General features: G+C 41.1%; 1 protein-coding gene across 1 annotated transcript in view; it reads left to right on the top strand.

Moving 5' to 3' along the window:
- Positions 1–625: 625 nt before the first annotated feature.
- Positions 626–19292, top strand: part of TACC2 (transforming acidic coiled-coil containing protein 2) — a 30674-nt gene continuing 12007 nt past the window's right edge. Inside the window, exons 1-7 of the mRNA XM_062496311.1 lie at positions 626–1020; positions 5542–5602; positions 6661–6868; positions 10513–10574; positions 11384–11499; positions 12265–12436; positions 19037–19180. Coding sequence (XP_062352295.1) covers positions 626–1020; positions 5542–5602; positions 6661–6868; positions 10513–10574; positions 11384–11499; positions 12265–12436; positions 19037–19180 — 1158 coding nt within the window. The remainder of the gene's footprint in view (positions 1021–5541; positions 5603–6660; positions 6869–10512; positions 10575–11383; positions 11500–12264; positions 12437–19036; positions 19181–19292) is intronic.

Genomic DNA, 19292 nt, shown 5'->3' with positions numbered 1-19292 from the left:
CAGCCTGCAGGCCAGTGATTTTGATGGAGCATCTCACCTTGGCAACAGTGAGACGTTAGCACCGTCAGTGGATGTGTATGGTACTGGTTCCAGCAGTGCTTCCAGTACCCTCAAGAGAACAAAAAAACCCAGACCAGCTTCCTTAAAAAAGAAGCAGTCAGCCAAAAAACCTCTGGAAGCTCCCCTGGTGAAGGAAACCCCACAAGAACCGCCTGAGCTTGACCAAGCAGCTTGTGAGGATAAAGCACCTGAGGTGAAGGCTGAGTCAGCAAAGCCCGAATGTACTGAACCTTCCAAAATCTCTGCTGAGAAAGAGGAGGCCCCGCCTGTGCCTGAAGGATCCGACCCTTCGGATCCGGACAGTTTCGAAGGGATTGGTGCATTTAGCTCCGGAGGCAGCAAAGTGCAGAACTCTCCCCCTGCCAGCAGGAAAACGCTGCCTCTAACAGCGGCCCCCGAGGCTGTGGAGGTGACTCCGCCGGACACCGGGGGACAGGAGGACCCTCCCGTCAAAGGCCTCGCCGTGAGGCTGGAGTTTGATTATTCTGAGGAGAGAGGGGGGAGCGAAGACCAGCAGGAGAGCGCTCCTCCTCCCAAAAAAGCAGGGAAAAAGCCTGGTGCTAAAATGCCGCTACGGAGGCCAAAGACTAAAAAACCGGTGGAGAAGCTTGACAATGCTCCGACCACCCCGACCAAGTCACCCGCTGATCCAAATGAAATCCCCATCACAAAAGGCTCTTACACTTTTGATATCGACAAGTGGGATGATCCCAATTTTAACCCCTTCTCATCCAGTACAAAAATGCAGGAATCGCCCAAACTGCCTCAACAAACGTACAGCTTCGAGCCGGATATGTGTGAGGACTCCATTGACCCTTTCAAGTCTTCTTCTAAGATAGCCAGCTCGCCTTCCAAATCTCCAGCTTCCTTTGAGATACCAGCCAGTGCCAACGAAACGAACGGAACGGAAGGAGACAGCCTGAACAAACCTGCCAAGAAGAAGAAGACGCCATTAAAAACGTAAGTTAAAGGGCAGAGACATTTCTAGAACAGAAGCAGCATGTTCCTCCCCCTTAGCACAGTTACATGGGATTTATATCAGGATGGAGAGAGGGAGGTGACCTTGGTGGCCACAACTGGAGTCACACTGGGGGGCTGTTCCTGGTCTCAACCTTCTTCCTCAGTAATTTGGTATTTCCAGAACTACCAAGCCACGTTAGGCAACTGCATTCTTTAAGTCTTTGGGCTGATTGTAGTTCTGAACCTGGTTAAATTGTAATTTATCAGTTATGTACCCAGTTTTCTGTGACCTCATTCTGGGAAGTTGACGCTGTTTTAAGATGATCAGAGTAATTGCACCAGCACAACTATTTTATGAATCATTGTTTTTGAGTGTAGGATGTGAAATAGTAAGGCAGTGACAAGTCTCATATTGCAAACAGCAGGAAGATGGTTTCATCCAGTGGTTTACGGCATTTAAAAGAAAATAACCTGAAGCAGAAGAGTTCAGTACTGAAATACATTTTTTTAATATATATACACGACTAAGAAATGTAAAAAAATTCCTTTTTATTAAAGAGTTTACAATTGTGCAGAAGCTTTAAAGTCTCTGAAACTACTGTATGTTAGGGAAATAACCAGCTTTTAGACCCAGGTGACAAATTCCAGGTTAAATTTTATATGTTGCTGGTTTTAGATATTTAGTTAAAAACCTCTATGATTGGTTGCTGACTTTTGTGTTGCTTTATCTGCTCAGATATTGTTATTTTGAGTTGGTGATCAGTAAGTTTGTATCCCATATATCTAAAGTTCATCTCCTGTGTGTATCTATAATAAAGTATCTCAGTTCATGTTCCTTTATGGTGTAAATGTTCCAGCTAGCTAACAAAAATGGGAGCAAAAATTTTCAATGCCAATTTAAGATAAGCAGATAACATGGTTAATGAAAAGCAGAACAAAAGCTGATCTCCTGTACAGGGTGAGATGGAGTTGATTCAGATTTTTCTGAACAGCCTCCTGCCTTCTAAGCTTCTAATTCAAGTCCCTTGTCAGATTTGAGGAAGCTTGTGCCTTTATTTTCTTTCTAGGGAGGTTTCTGACTTATGGATAGTTTAGACCAGTGTGTAGAGTTGTTTTCTTTGGGAGAGGAGCCTGGTATTTCTGGTGTTGATACTTTTTGAGGTTTATCTGAAACTTAGTGGTAAACAACACATTTTTCCAAGGCTGTAGTCCAAACTGATTTGGTCCAAACCAAGAAGATTTAAAAGTCTGACAGCAAGAGAGGAGCAATTTGAGTCTTACTGGGGAAGTGCAGAGAGGAATTTTAATATCACCATATCTTTAAGTTTTTGCAGCTAGCCAGAGTCTCCTTGTGTCTTCCAGTAGCTGGAGTTGACAGATCCCCAGAGCAGGCCTCTTGGGTTCTCCCATCTGCTTTGAATATTGGAAAGAATTCCAAAGTTATTAATTTAGGGGCAAAATGAGTTTACAGAAAGTCTGTTAAGCCACATTTGTCCTTGAGAAAATCCATTGCAGGAAAATTCTGTCCTAGAATCACAAAGTTCAGTGCTGGTGTTTATCAGGTGGAGAAGTGAAGCTTCCCCAGCTCAGGGCTCACAAGTTCCTGGATCAGGAGGGCTACAGGAACTCCCACCCCATGCTTGGCACTTCTTTCACTGGGTTGTGTTGTGTGTTGCTCACTGCAGTCCCATAACCTCCTTTTGCAAGTGCTTTTGTTTTTGTTTTTTTTTTTTAAACAAAGATGGGACTCTGCATATTAATAACGCATTACAGCTTGCAGCTGTGGTACTTCATAGAAGAAAATTACCTTAAGGCTTGAGAGGGGATGCCAGGATAGGCAGTGACAGGAGGTTTTATTAGTATTGTTAAGGGGTGCAGAAATCAAACCCTATGGACCAGTTTAAAAATTAGTTCCTCATGTGGAAAGGGAGTGATTCTAGATTAGACGTGAAGAAGCCAGGCATGAGTTTAAGCCATTTCTGGGCTTGTACTACTTGGAATCTGAGCCATGTGCTCAGTCTAGCATGTGTTAAATCAATAAAAATAAGCCATTTTTGTTTTTGAATGAAACTGCAGCAGCAGTCTAAGCATTGACACCACCCCCCCCCCCCCCCCCCCATGAAAAGATGAAGTTTTTACAAGAGATGTGAGCTCAACACAAATTGCTCTCTGGTCATCTACCCGAGTGCTGAGCTGCTTGGAGACAATCACATTGCTCAGGTGATGCTGAGCAAAGAGCAGCTGATGCCTCCCCAGTGCCAGCTCACAGTGATGAGTAAAAATAGGTGGTTTATAGAAATACAGCTTCTGCAGGCATTGCTCTGGAAGCTCTTGGATGGCTGGAGGCTGTTTAGAAATGGAAGGTACCAGCTGTCATGAGCATTGTACGTGAGGAGAGATGAGCAGAGGCTGCCAGGCTTATGAGCAAATGAAAACTTCTCTTAGCCTAAGCTGTTTGGCAAGGTTTGGTTCTGCTTTGGGGGAAAGCAGTTCGCTCTGTTAGAACATCAGGTTAGGTTTTGGAGAAAAGCAAACCAGCTGAGATTTAAAGAAATGTCATTTTCTATCCTGACCTGGGTAAATGGTTTGAAATGGTCAAGTAGCTTTTTCTGTGCTGCCGTAACACATCAGCAAACATCTCCTTAAGCTTAGCTGCCATTCAAGAACAGTTTTGCATCTCATATAATAACAAATACTGTGTTCTGAAAAGCAAGCAGGTGGCCTCCATCAGGGAAGGCAAGGACAGTTAGTGTGTTGAAAGGAACTTAGCTTGAAGGTGTCATCTTTGAAAAATGTGTTTTGTAAGATGAAAGCATACCAAAAGTATAATATTGAACTAGAAAACATTGAAGGACTTGCTGACTTTTTTTTCTCCTTGTGTATTTCCCAATAAAAAGTAGGGGTTAAGATTGTACAGCTAGAAAATATGCATGATCAGATTGCCTTAACACATTAACATTAACAGAGTATTTGTAGGTTAATCTTTTTTGTCAGTTCCTTCTGTCTGTCTCTCTTTTCTTTGTCTTATTTGTCTTAGGATGGTAGAAGATGTGATGTCTGTATGTTCTCTGTTGTAAGTAATTCTAAGCTAACAATTCGAATTTCCTCTTTGATTTATGGGCTTTTTAATTTTACTTATTTATTTTGCAGCATGATCAGTTATTATTCAGCATGAAGTTTTTATGTTAATGATTTCACTTCACTTGCACATATGAAAGTTATTTTAAGTAAGATGCCTGACTGTGACTGAGTTTGCCTCATTATCTGTTGCCTATCAAAGAAGATCCTCATTTAAAAATTATAAAGATTTTGTATCCTTGAGCTAAAATATGAAAGCTTTATTTCTACCACTGAACAACAAGGCACAATCCATTCTCCGTAGATACTGCATAAAGTGCTTTTCTTTCTTGAAGGAAAAAGTTATCCTAATTAATTCTGTCATCATAACTGGATAATTAATGGCACTGAACAGTCCAATATTCAGCTGCCCAATTTATTTTGCCCTCTAGATGTGGTATTGATTTACCCTCTGCCGATTGAAACCCACCATTAGAATTTCTGGTGTCAACCTTGCCATCACTGATCAGGGATGAGCTGGTGGGCAGTAACTTTTGCCACTGCATCTCAGTTCAAGCATAAAGTCTTTATCAGTGAGTTTGCTGTGGTATTTTTCTCCTTTTTGTCGCTAGTAACATCAATGGTTTTGAATAACTGGCAATATGCATCAAGAGAACAGACAGATAATTAGTTTATTCCTGGTTGGAAAATCTTTTTAGCCAGTTGTTAATAAAGGCAACATTCATAATTATACACCATCATGACAATGTATGTTCTTCATTCCTTTTGCTTGAATGAAACCTGTGGTATTTTGGGGGGCTGTAGTATCTGTGCTGCCAGTCTGCACTGTGAGGTGTCAGGGGAGCTGGAAGCAGAATTGCCATATTTCTTGTTTTATTTGTTTTTAAAAAGGTCTGTTGTGCCCATTTGTAATGATGCAGCTCATTCTGACATCTGGGGAGCAGCATCTGCCTCAGATGGTTTTATATAGCTCATCTAAAGCAAACCAGCTTTTTCTTCCTGGTTTTTGGGGTCATTGGAGCCTAAGTTTATCACAGTTTTAATTCTCAGGTAAAGGTGTGGGTTAGACCTAATCTTGGGATGTGAAACTGAAGCAGACAGAAGCTAAATCATTTCCACAGGGCCCTGGAGGTGCCTGTGGGGGAGCAGGAATTTGAATTGCAGCTGAGCAGTAACTCTATTCTGTGAATGTGTCAGGAGTTAGCATGAAAAATATGGCAATCCTGCTGCTCTCAGCTTTTGGGGGATCGAGGCGTGTTCCAAGTGCATGACAAAAATACATACCCATGGCATGTTTCTCTGTGGTGTTGCTGCTTAATGGATGGGATTTTAATGCAGAAGGGCTTACAGAGGTTGCATTGTCTGTGGCTGTCTCTTGCTGAGTGTGAAATGACCTGATTCTTGCTGCTATTACCATATTAACAGTTTGAACTTTATTTTCAGTGATACATTTAGGGTGAAAAAATCACCAAAAAGATCCCCACTATCAGAACCTCCTTCTCAGGTAAAGTCCTGCATTATTTTGATGCATGTAATTCATGTTTTTGAAGGGATAAAAAGAAGGAAGTTCGATTAATTTAATTGTGGAACTGTGTGCTTAATAAAAGAAGGTATTTTTGTTGTAGACTCATGCTTTTAATAATAGATGAGATTTTTGTAAAGAATATATGCATATGTCCAAGTATAGCACATTGGGCTATTACCATAAAGCATTAACCTTTTGTCCTCTGTTATAAAAGTGTGTACACATTATGTAGTAGATGTATTTTCTCTAGGAATTCCAGTTAGAGTATTAGCAAATGTACTTTGGGAAGCCCTGTGTTAAGATGGAGCAGGGATATGAATAAATATCTTTCTGAAAAACAAGACTATCACTATCCACCCTGGAATTTTTAGATTAGAAACTAAACACACCAAATTGGTAGGCTGGAAGGGAAATAGAAATAAACCAAGTGGGCTGATCTACCAGGAACATGTGCTTGGATAGTTTGATTGCATGTTGTAAACTGCTGGCAGGTGGTTTTCTTGGAAGAGAAGTTAACAAAAGCTGCTCTTCCACAAAGGCCTGACTGCTTTGATGTGGCACAGCTCCTTCCATGCTGCTGTTCCTCTTCCTGTTATCCATCCTGCCTTTCTATTTGTACTGCTTGACAATGTAGAAGTGAAGAAAGGGGAAAGGGTTCATGACCTCATGGACCTACAAGGATTTGCTCCTATAAGGGAAGCCTAAAAAGTCAGTTTTGGTAGTCAGAGACTTCAGTGACGGGTGATGTGTGCCACTTGTGTCAAGTGCCTAACAGATTTCAACAGCTCTGGATCTTCTTTCTTCTCTGTTATCAAAGCAGCTTTGCAATGCAAGTGTTTATCATCAAAGAGCTTAGTTATACTGGGAAAACTTGCTGCTGGTAGAGTTAGTATTTTCCATTAAGTATTTTACACAGCACTGCAGCAGAGATTAGGGAATTAAAAAGATGGCTCTGGCGGTGCAAAGGAATTCAGAGATTGAGCTGTTCCACGTGTTAGTGAAAGATAATGGAATTAATTGGCTCTTGTTTGCTGCAGGATCCTACTCCCCTGCCAACTCCAGAAACGCCTCCTGTCATCTCCACGGTGGTTCATGCCACGGATGAGGAGAAGCTGGCATCCTCTGTGACGGGTCAGAAGTGGACCTGCATGACTGTGGACCTGAACACGGACAAGCAGGACTACCCACAGCCCTCTGACCTGTCCACCTTCGTCAACGAGACCAAGTTCAGCTCTCCCACAGAGGGTACTGCCTGCTCCAGCCAGGGGCTGTTTTCTGAGACAGGGGGTTTGGTTTGGTTGAGGATGCTGGCCTGTGCTCTGCTGAATGCAGACCTTCTTAGGGAACCCTAAAAATGCTGTTTTGGGGAACTTGGCAGTTAGAGGAGCTGAATGTAAGACCCCAGCAGTCCAGCCCTGAGTTTTCAGGAAAGAAAAGATGCTTAAAGGGAAAAGAGAGGGACCTTTAGAGAAAGGCTTTTGCTTCCTTGGTGTGATTAATTGTCTTCTCTGTGAGCACTGTGTTCTTTCAGTGCCTTCACAGGAAAATGGGGTCTGATACTGCTCCAGAGTCACTGGACTACTGATTTTGCCCAAATTTTCTGTATTGCATTAATACCCATACCATGCCATCTCTTCTTCCAGCTTCCTGGGCACCAAGTACCTTTATGCACAAAAGTATCCAGGATATCCCCTCTCTAAGATAGTTACCATTCATTTTTCCAGATAAAATTCCCTACTGGATCAGCCTATTAAAGTTTTTCTTGCCATCCCTTCCTATGAGCAGCTGAGAGCTAAAGCTGGAAGTTTCTGTTTAGAGAACTGTCATTCCAGGTCTGTAAAATTTGGAAGAGACAGAATTAAGAAAATTTGTGTGTGGCCTTCCTTGGGGCTACCAGAGGGAATTCTGCTTTGCAACATCTCCAAAGGCAGATGTTCAGCTTTGTGGGTGGGAAGCATGTTTAACTTGGCTTAACCTTTTTCTTCTTGATCTGAATTAATTTTTTCTCCCCAACCTTTCAGTCCCTGACCCAGTCTACTATTAAATATACTTTATGCCATTTTAGGGTGGGTCTAAATTGATGCCTTATTAAGAACTCTTAAACTTTTAGGTCAAGGTGTTTGACATCAAAAAGCAACAACAATCACAGTGCTTTTGTTCATGTGCATGGATTTTTGGAAATCTGTTGAGTATTCTAAACAGATAAGTATTTCATGATGGATGAATTCATTTGGCTTTATTGTCAAATCATAAATGTTAGACATTGACTTGCCTGTATTTGTATTTTTAAAACTAACTTAAAGAAACATTTCTTAGAAAGTAAGTCTCCCTAAATCTGGGAAAATGGAAACTGTATGAAAGAAAATGGAACAAAAGGATAGTGAGAGACATTCTGAAACAATCATTTTAGCTTTCAAGGTGGGTAGAAGAAAGTGAGCAAAGCTCCTAATTAAATGGTAATTGTCTTGTCTCATGTGTGCTGCATGGTGCAGTTGGGGTTTCAGATTACACACTCATTATAATCAACAATGCTTCCGCTCTTCACATTTCTTATTTTTTCCCCTTGACAGTCTTGCTCCTGCAGCTTTGAGAAATTTCTGAGTAATTTGAGGGCTGTTTCTCAGCATAGGTATTTTTACCTCTCCCAGACACCTGTGTGTTACCCTGTAACCTAACACTGCTTGTGTGCAGATACAGCCCAGCTCCTGAGTCAGCCAGTGCATCCAGCCCTCATCTGTTTCAGGCACTGCCTATAGCTGCTGCCATTTTCCTGTTGCACACACCCGAAATAAGCCGTAATTATTAGCAGAAAATTCTGATGCAATCTTGCAGCTATCTGTAGGAGGAGTTGGAGGACATCGCTTAGTAAGTCTGTTGTATGTGTTTATAAAAGATAACTGTCTTGCTTCGTGGGATATCCTGGGCTTTTCTGATTTTGAATGTATAGAGATAACCAGAGTCTAAGATTTTGGAGGGGAGATGATGTCTGAGAGGAGAGAGAGAAATTATGCTGGAGACTCCTGAGAGCAGTGAGATGAAACAAACTGCATTTAACCAGCCGTGTTATTCCTTTTGTTTCTACTTGGACTGTTTTCATCTGTATCCTGCCTGTTTTTTTTTTGTTTTTTTTTTTTTTTTTTTTTGTCAGCTGTACAGTTAAATCTGTGTTGTCCCAGCAGTCACTTTGGATTGGGATTGCTGAGCTGCTGGCAGTGCTGCAGGCAGGTGGAGGATCCCTGTGGCTGTGCCAGCAGAGGACAGTGCTGGAACGTCTGCTGCCCCTGAGCCAGCCTGGACACTCAGGGATTGCTCTCTGGAGCATAAAGCTGCTCCATGAACGCTCCTGATGCGCCTCACTGGGCTGTCTGTGAATAAATGGGATACTGAGAGATGGTTTCTAAACACTTGCTGCTGTTACCTGGGATTTCAGGCTTTCTCCTGCAGTTCAGCTCCTCGTAGGGAGTTTGAATTCATCCTTCCAGTTTGGGTTTTGCTTTCACCAGGAAGAAAAGTGAATGAGAAAGGATATTGCTGGTGTCTCACACCAGGGGGTTGTCCATCTTGCCTGGCTCCCTATTACCATTAAAAACATATGGTGCTAAGAAATTCAACGTGAGGAGCCTGCTATTACAGCATTCTCTTCACTCACAGGTTTTATTGTGAATATCTCCAACCAGTACTGAAGGTTTGTGGCTCTTCCTCTTCAGTGGTTGGTTGACAAAATATGTAACTTGTGGAATTACAGTCCTTGTGCAGTGCTTTTTATTACTAAAACATTCAAGCACTGTAAAATTAGCCTGAACCCTCTAAAACTTTTTTAATCAACATTACATGAAAGAGATTATCTTCAGGGTTGTTTGTTTTTAAACATCAAGCATTTTAATGGTGGTTATCATCTTCGTAATACGAGCCCTACTTTTCAAAAGCTGCCCAAATCTAGAAGGATTTTAGCACGTGACTTTATCATAATGCAAATGCTAGTGTGCATTTCCCTGGGATTTATTTATAGTGGAAATCAAATTATGCAAGTGGTTTATTGAATTAAGTCATGGAAACAGAACAAAGTACAGCATTTGGACAAATTAATTATGCTTTTAATTGTTAAATTAAGTTGTAATTGTAGGAAGTTTGCTTTTATTTGAGTGCAGGAAGGTATTTCCTGTGTTAGATCTCTCTGCTGGATGACCATGGACTGGGACGAAATTCTGGTTATTCCCTCCAGTGTAACTGGGAGATTAGAAGCAGAGAAGCAGGAAAGATTTGCATTTTGATTAAACTTCAGACTTAGGGTTCTTTGTGAATCTTCCTGCCTTAGACTCTTCCACTGAAAACAAAATGTGAGAACAGCCCAGTAAGCTGGGCTCATGTCTCACCCCTGATTCATGAGCATTCAGATATTTTAGGTATCTTTTTCTTTAGTGATAGCACAGTAGTTGCTCTGAATTAAGAGTGTGATAAGCATGAAAAAACAGAAATTAATTTTTCTCAACAGCTGTTAAAATATTTTTTTTAATAAATTGGCATCAGCATTGCCATTTATTGAAAAAAATGTGTTTTCTGTGATAACATTATAGGGGAAAGTTGTCTGTGCTCTGAATTGCTCTGAAACTTTCTTAATATTCTGGTCCCTAAGGCAAATAAAAAAGCTAAATTTTTTTTTGGCAGGCTGATTTGCCTGAAATGTGTCAGATTTATTGTTGAAAATGAGTGAATATTAATGCACCTTTTACTTTCTCTCTGTGTATTCTATTTTTAATATGTCATTGGAAAATATTGAGCAGAGTGGGAATAGCCCTTGTCAGTGAGAAGAGCTCTCATTTACTTCTGAAAAAAAATCATGTCATGGCATGTATTAACACCTCTTTTTTTTTTGTTTGTTTCTGTTGCAGAATTGGAATATGGCAACTCTTATGAAATAGAATATATGGAGAAAATAGGCTCCTCTGTGCCTGTAAGTTCTCACCTCCATTTCCATTCATTTGCATTCCCTTGTCATAATATACTACCCTTTCAATGCCCTCAGACTCACCACCCTTTAAATTAATTATAATGTGCCTGCAGCAGATTTGCAAAACCAGTTCCTTAATATTGGCATAACTGGGGTAAATTGTCTGTGCTTTGTTGTCCTGTGTCCTGTAAAGCTTGTTCCATTGTATGATTTTATTTCTAAGCTAGCATCATAGTAGTTATTTCTGGAGATTCAAAGCCAAACAGTATTTCCAGCAGTGCAGAGCTGTCTACACCAACTTCTGAACTGCTGAAGAAACTGGGAGTAAAACATGGAAGAAGCTGGAGGGAATCAGGAGAGAAACAGAATTAGTGTGAAGTCTGTAATGCAATGCTATACATTATCACTTGTTTCACCTTCTTTTTAGTCATGGATTTGATAGCTTGGCTGGATCCAATGTGGGGATATTCACTGGAGATATTAAGAAAATCAGGCATGTGGTGCTTAACCCAGTGAGAATATTCAGTGGATATTTTAGTAACACCCTCGGCAAAGGGATGCCTCATGCCTGACAGAGCCAGACATCTGTTTAACCCCAAACTGGGAGAAGAAGAGTCACTGCAAAGAGTGAACTGTTTAGGCTTTTCTTTAATAGTTTCTTCCTGGAAGGGTCCATCTCAGTATCAGCATTACAACTCAGTATTACTAGTTTTCTGTCAACTCATTTGCTCACTAAAGGCTTCAGTGACCTGAATTAGCTTTAATGGAGAATGGTTGAAGTGCTTAATGAGTTTCTCTTTCCCTGTTGCCAGCAGGATGATAGTGCCCCGAAGAAGCAGTCCTTGTACCTGATGTTTGATGCACAGCAGGAGAGCCCAGTGAAATCACCTCCCATCAGATTGTCTGACTCCACATCTCCCTGCTCAGGGTAGGTCACCATGAGCAATGCAAGAGGGTGTCAGGGGAGTGGGTGACCCTCAGAGCAAGTACACAGGCATTTCATCCTCTCTCTGCCTCTGTGCTGCCAAGTTATTTGTTTAAAAATACATTCCCATCTGTGTATACATATGAGAGAGAGCAGAGGGCAAAGGTACGTAAGTTTCATGATGGAATAAGGACATGTATTTCTCCTTCACATTCTAAATAAACAGTCACAGTGGCAACTGGTTTACTGGACAGTGGCCTCCTACTTGAAGGTTTTTCTTCAGATATTGAGGTAATTTTCACATTAATCTAGAAATCTGCTAATTGCAGATTTTCACTTGGCTTTTCCTGGATACGTTTTCTGAACAAGAGCTCTTGTTCATAAGACCAGGATGTGGGAGTTGTGTTTACTTCCAATAATTTTGCTTGTCATGGACATCTGTTCTTCTTAATTAGAGTTGTGTTTTGGGAGAGAGGTAGGCCACAATGAGAAAGGGGTAAAAAGGCAAGTGAGAAATACTGAAGAAACATGACATTTCTGATGGAGCTGGTTTTATTTTGATGTCTCCAGTGCATTGTTTTGAAAGGATATTGCAAAGTGTTAGGAGATTTAATGGTGTAAAATTGAGTTGAAACAGTGTATAAATGTATTTATATATACACACATACACATGAAAGTGATGAAGAGGACTTGCTCAGCTGTTACCAGAAGCAGAATTGTGAAGGCCTTGTGCTCCACCCTAAAAACATGCACACATTCTTTTTCCAGGTCAAGTTTTGAAGACCCTGAAGCCCAGCAGTCCTCTGGCATGAAAATACCACACCCAGCTACCCGAATTCTAGCTGCCAGCCAAGAGGCACATTTACAGTCCCCTGACAAGGCCAAGCAGAAGGATCTGGAGCCCATGACTCTAGGAACAACTCCAGAGGCTATCGAAATCGTAAGTCCTGTATGATAAGAGTTTGGGAATAATTTTCCTCCAGAAATTTTGCATTTTGCTTTTGGCCTAAAACAACTTGAGCAAAATCTCTGTTGCTTATTCAGCCTCCTCTTTACCCTTCAGACATCTCCTGAAGACTCCTTTGTCTCTGCTGATGCTCTTCTCAATAGGATATCTAAGAAAGCTTCAATATGTGATCAGCCTGAATATCTAGATCCTGACCTAGCGGAAAAGAACCCCCCAGTATTTGCTCAGAAACTTCAGGTTTGTAGCAGAAATCTAAATGTCACTTTTCTTGCTGTTTGTCCATACACAAGCAAGGGAATGTTTTGCCTCATCTGAAAGGGGTGGAGGGAGGCTTGGAGGGGATGTGGAAAAGAATTAAAATAATTATTTAATTATTTCCAAAGTAACTCTCCCTTTCAAAGCCTTGAGGAACAAAGATATTTTCATTTATCTCATGTAATTCATATAATACATAACCTTAAATTTCATCAGCACCTATCCTGTGCCTCTACTGTATGTATTTTCCAGAAGTCTTTTCAAAGCAAACTTTTTTAACCTTGAACACGGGACTTGATTTGTGGAGAGTTGTCTTGACACCTGGCCTTAGTAAGTCTGTATGTATAGATTAATTTTTTGAGATTCAAGACCTAATTCTACAGAAATGAAAATCAGGTTTTGTGGTTTTTTGTAATTTCTCTAATGCAGAATTTGGCATGGTTTCTTCTAGTAAAAGCAAATGGATCTGCAGAGCAGTTCTCTATGTCTGACATATTTTCTGGAAGATTTGCAGTCAAATTTTAAAATAGCAAAGGTTGAACTGAGACCAGCGTGTGGCATAAATTCACATAAAATGGAAATGAGTCTGTGGTAAAACAGCTTTAGCTTCAGAAAACATTTCCTTCAAATGAAGTAGTGTTCATACTGATCACCTAATAAAAATTATTTGTCTGTACAGCTACCTCAAAACTAACCAAGTCCTGGAGTTTGGTAGCACCATGAGAGGAATTTAGCGTGTTTGTTACCCAGGAATTGTCCAAATTACACGTTAAAATTTAACAATCCATTTTCGAGTATGTCAGCCATTTTTACCATGTTCTTACTACATTTTTTTTCCCTGTGGGGGACCGCCCCCCCCACCAAACCCTTGGACAGGAGGAGCTAGAGTTTGCTGCCATGAGGATAGAAGCGCTGAAGTTAGCCAGGCAGATTGCCCTCTCCTCTTTACGCTCCAAGGTATCTGCTTTGTGCCTGCCCTGTGTGTGTGAGTGTGCACAGCCTGGGGAGCCGAGTGCTGCTTGTCCTGGGGCTCCCTAGGGGGACACCAGGAGCATGCTGGCAGCAGAGCTGACACAGAAGTGCTGTCACCCCACTCACACCCCAATTAACAACAGGCAGGAAGCAGCAGCGTTCCTTCCGTGGGAGATGGATTCTGCAGTCCAGGTAGCTGTTTGTCATTTCTCCGAAGAAACTTTTGTCCTAAAATATTTGGTGGTGAAGAATACCAGGCTTGCCTTGGCCGTAAGGACATTTTGTCTTCTGCTGGTATTTTCAGCTTGAAGTCAGACACCTTTGACCCTCACTGTTTGGAATTGAATTCAGCCGACCTTGCCCTGAGGCATCTGAAGAACAGGACTGCTGCAGGGTTGGAAGGGCTAAAGAACTCCCAAGGAAAAAAAGCCTCACAACACAATGTGTCTTTATTAATAAAGATCTAAATCTTATTGATTTTTCATTGCTACTTCTAGGTCGTGCTGGCTAGTTGTGCCTCAGAGTGATGCTTTGCACTGCTGTAGGGATGCACATGGAACTCACTGTGTTTGGAAAGCCAAAAAAGTCATTCTCTAAATGCTAGTAGCTTTCTTGGGAAAGGGTATCAGCTGAATGGGATGCTGAGGGGATGGCAGTGTCCTGCTGCAGTGAGACATTTCATTCCAATTGAGGAGAATGTGCTTCTGACATGTCCTTCTACAGTGATTTTCCTACTCTTGTACTGTCCATTAATAAGTCAGCAGAAAGTTTTTTGCCCAGTCCTAAATTGTCTGGAGTTGATTGCATCACAACAGCATTTGGGCTGATTACAGAGTAGAATTTCTTGGTGCCTAAAAGATCAGTTACTAAGTAGAAACTCACAGTTTGTGCTATTTTAGACTGAAGAGAATGCATTTGTGTGTTTGTGAATGCTTGTAAGTTACTCAGGGGGGATTCTGAGCTGCAGAAATTTTGTAGAATGTGGGGTTACATTTTAAAGATGCTGTTCAGCATCATCTCAGCATCTTGTTTCGTTGGAACAAGTTTTGAACGCTTTAGAGTGTAGAAATGGGGGATGGATTCCATGTGAGTTTTTAGAAAATGTCATTAATCTGTGTAACAAAGATAACAAAATGATAAGCAGAGATGAGGAGAGAAAAACAGGCAAAAGTCCCCCCTCTGACAGAGAGCTGGCAGCGGTTATGGATGGTGACAAAGCCCCATGTTGGTCCAGGCACAGCAATGCTTGTAGACCAATACCATGGGTGTGATGTTAGCCTGGGAAGGACTTCTGTCCTTGCATAGTTTTGCTGTTCCAATGGGAGGTTGCTGCTGTTAAATTAGCCTATGATGACACCCCTTTGTGACCTACAGTGACTGATGGCCTGGATTAAGTAGAACAGAAACCAGCAGATGACTGCAGTGACTTAAATTTGGATGCTCCTGGCAGAATTCCCTTCTAGATGGCTGGCCTCAGTTCTTTTCTCAAGGCTGTATAATTACATTTAACATTTGCTAAACGATGACTGGATGGGTAACAAGAATAGGATGATAAATAAAGACAGAAGCACTTGTTATGACAAATTCCATCACCTCAAATAAAGATTAAATATAAGCATTTTGTGCTAGCACTAGGAGTGAGAACAAGGATGTGCAGTTTATTGTTCTCAGGCAAAGGGGAGTTATTTGGCCACTCCCAAATTTCTTGTCACAGACTTAAACAGCAGCAGGACCAGTCACCTGCTCTTACATTGCCGAGTATTTCTGTCTTCCAGGGTTGAGGTGAATTTGTGCTTTTCTGTTGAGCAGTCTCCATTTAGATGTTGTGAAGTAATTTTTAGTAGTAATTTTTAGTAATTTCAGCTGGTGTAGGGTTTGTGTCCAGCACCCTGTAGATGCTTAGGTGATGGAGAGTAGGAAGCTGAGATAGGATCCAAGGAAAATAGAAACTGAAAGGAAAGGTATGGGCAAAAATGGAATTAATGCATTACTACATCTTTGTGGGCCTCTCATGGTGGTGGAGGAGGATTATTTCCTTCAAACAGCAATGCCATTGATTTTAGTAAAACTTTACAGGCAGAAGACTTCTGCTTGGGTTTTGCTTGCCTTTCCATGTATTTGCAAGCACAAGTAGGTCTCATGTTGCCTGCACTGACCTGTCTGCTCACACATCAGTTCAAAGAGTCCATCATTCCATGCACACCCAGGCAGCATTTCCAGGGCTTGGAAAGGGCAGCCTCACTTTCAGCAGGGCTAAACACACATTCCCCTAATTGTTATTATAAAAACCAGTTTTCATTTTCATTCCATTTCTCCATTTTCTTCCTCTCTGACCCCCTGGAAGTGAGATAACTGCAGCTGGTTAATAGATCTGCATTTGTTTCCCTTCTGGTCAGATATCTGGTTTCTGTGAAAGGTGCTGGGAAGAGAAGCATGTTGAGCTCTCAAATATTTACACTAAGATTGCAGTGACCTACATTTTGTAGTAATTCCCCTGAAGACTCTAATCTTTCTGTGCAAGGTTTAGTGACTTACAAATCCCTGCGCTGATTATTACCCCAATTAACTGCTTACCTTCTCAGCAATTAGGTGCTAAAGCATTATTATTGGGTTATTTTGGGTAATACCATCATCCTGTTGGTCAGGTGCTGTTATTTTCTTGGGGTAGGAATATTTTGCAGGTAGCAAATTACAGTTACTGAGTGATGCATCAGTTAGGAGCTGTGTAAAATTGGCTTTTGAAGTAAAACCATGACGACTTTTAGTGGTTACTCCTGCCACAGAGCCCAGCTGTGACTTGTGCAGTGTGTTTCCAGAGTTTGGGTAACACTGGTTGGACCACTACCACAAGCATTTCTGCTCAGTGGTTAAATTCCAGGAGTTTAAATGGTAATTTTTGGAAATTTTAAGCTGTTCTGCATGTCATTAATGCTATTGTTTTGTACAGTTTGCTCAAATGCAAAGAGAACTAGAGAAAATATAACTGTATTAATGAGCTGTTGTGCACTATATAAAAATACCTATAAGTATGTATTAAATGCTCTAAATATCTTTTTCTTGAGAAATTGTCATCCCCCCAGCAGTTACTTTGACATGGTTTTATATCAGCTTGGAAAAAGTTTGTGTTTCTTCTTGGCACAATGAATATTTTCCAGCAATCTCTTTATGAGATCCTGCAAATTAAGCTGCAGGAGGCTTCTGAAATGTGGCAGATGCAGTTCAACAGATCGATCTGAGGGGTGGCCTTTCTTTGGAGGACAGCTTTGATGATCTAATGGCTCTTTTTTATCTCTCACTTTTCCTGCCTTGTGATTAAGGAGGGACTAAAGCACGTTTCTTTTGTATTTATGCATTTACAGAGGTGTCTGAGCTTCTATCCCGTGGTGTGTATTTTTTTCCTACGTAGTTGTACATTGGGAGGTACTTTTAAGAGAACAGACTATGCAGTCTTGACAGATCTTGGAATGTTTTTTCTTCTGCTAGGAAAATCCATCGAGTTTGAGCTTGCATCTCCTAATTCTGCTGGAATTGATACTTATTTTGGGTGTTCATGTTAAAGGTAGCAAAAACAGAGAAGGGATAGCCTTTTCCATAAATCCTAGAAGTAAGAGCCAATTGACTCCTAGGTTTAAAACCAAAAATATCAAGCAAATTAGTGAGAGTCTTCTGTAAATGAAGATGCAGTGAGGTGTTCTGTAAGTATTGTTTAGGTTATTCTTGTTCTAATTAAATTTTCTTGCCTAGTCTTTTAAAGCTGTTAGTGCTTTTTTTCGTGTCTCTACAGATGTGATATCCAGAACATCTGGTCCTGTGTGCATTGTATACAATTTTTAATACAGCTTCTTAAGTCAGGTGTGATACAAGAACTCACAAGGGATTACAACAAGATTAACAGTGGATTTGGATGTTTTCTGTGAGAAGAACTGTGAGGAAGGGAATGTTTCATGGAATAGCATCCGGCAAAATTTCCTTTACCAGTGTTGAGACAAGAACATGTGATGTTGAAATTAATGAGGACTGAACCTTGATCCAGACATTATCTACTCCCTTTCACATTCCTGTGCTTCAGTCACCAGAGCGTGACTCTGCTATTTTCTTTTACAAAAATACAAACAAAACAACTGAAACAAAACCACACCACCCTCTTTTACAATAAAATACAAGAAAATAATTATTTTCTCTTTTATGTAGAAAAATAATTTAAATACTCTTCATTACTACTCTTAATTATTGCAGATAAAGCCTAAAGACTTAGGTACAGCATTAGTGAACTTGAAGGAACAGAATACATTGTTTTATACACAAAGTTAACAAGTAAACTGGGAAAATACATTATCCCCTTTTCAGCAGCAAGAAAATGCTTCACCAGAAAAACAGGATGTGAATATCCATTTGCAGCAGTGGATGGAAAAAGGCATTGATCAGCCTGACTTTCCTCCCCACTCCTGGTCCAGCCCTTGTAGTGGGGACTTGGCAGTGCCCGGAGAAGCTGTGGCTGCCCCTGGATCCCTGGAAGTGTCCAAGGCCAGGCTGGACAGGTCTTGGAGCAACATGGGATAGTGGAAGGTATCCCTGCCCATGGCAGGGGGTGACACTGGAGGAGCTTTAAGGTCCCTTCTGACTGAAACCATTCTGGGTTCTGTGAACTATCCTTTGTAATATCAATTTTAATGTGCTGTAGCTTGGGTTGTTTGTTTGCTTAGAGAGTTCTTTGTGAGGCATCTCCTGCATCTCTGTCATGTTCCTGTTCTTTACTCTCCTCATTTCACATGCTGCTCTCCCCTGTTTGATCTGAGCTGCTGACATGAGCAAAATTGACAGCTGCAAAAAAAAGCCTCCTTTAACTGACTAATCGCATGCTGGACACCAGCAGTGCCACCTGCATATTCACACTTTTTATGTGGCATTCTTTATAGATACCATGTTTGACAGGCCAGACCTAAGAAAGTGAGCTGTCCTCTTGCTTCTGGTTTCTTGATTTATTTTTATGGAAGCAGAATTCCCCTTAACAAGCTTTCAGCCTTCAAATCTGATTCCTTCTGCTGATGTGCATTTCTTGTGGATGTTGTGGTGAAAAGCAGTACATTTTCTAAGACCTTAAAACATTGATGATAAAGTGTTGTCTTTATTTTCTCTCTGTGAAGGTAATATGATTCTCCTGGTGCTTCTTACAGATCTTAAATGTTTGTTTTATGATTACTGAATTCAGAGCTCCTTGTCAGTGTTACCACTCTTGTAATTTAGGGATGCACAGAACTCTAGTCCTAGCACCACACCCAGAAAACCCATGAGCTAAACACCTATTTAATGATTTGTTTCTTTGTATTTAAAAAACCAAACACACAGAGAGAACCTGCTATCCCGGCAGATGTTTCCATCTCCAAAAGTGTACTGTACTCCCGCATCGGCGCCTCAGACGCAGAGAGCACCACGGCTCTGCTCTACCCCCAGCAGGACTTGGACTCTGCACTCCGGCTTGCCAGAGCAGAGGTAACTGTTCCCACAATTTGGGAAAGGAAGAACCTGCTCCTTGTTGTTCCCTTCTTGCCTGTTTTCTCCCAGATGCTTTGTGCTGTGATCGCTTGGTCTGTTCTTGGAACCA

This window comes from Cinclus cinclus, chromosome 7 (genome assembly GCF_963662255.1).
Source record: "Cinclus cinclus chromosome 7, bCinCin1.1, whole genome shotgun sequence".
Classification (NCBI taxonomy): Eukaryota; Metazoa; Chordata; class Aves; order Passeriformes; family Cinclidae; genus Cinclus; species Cinclus cinclus.
Note: the sequence above shows the minus strand (reverse complement) of the source record. Positions and strands in the feature narration are given on the sequence as shown.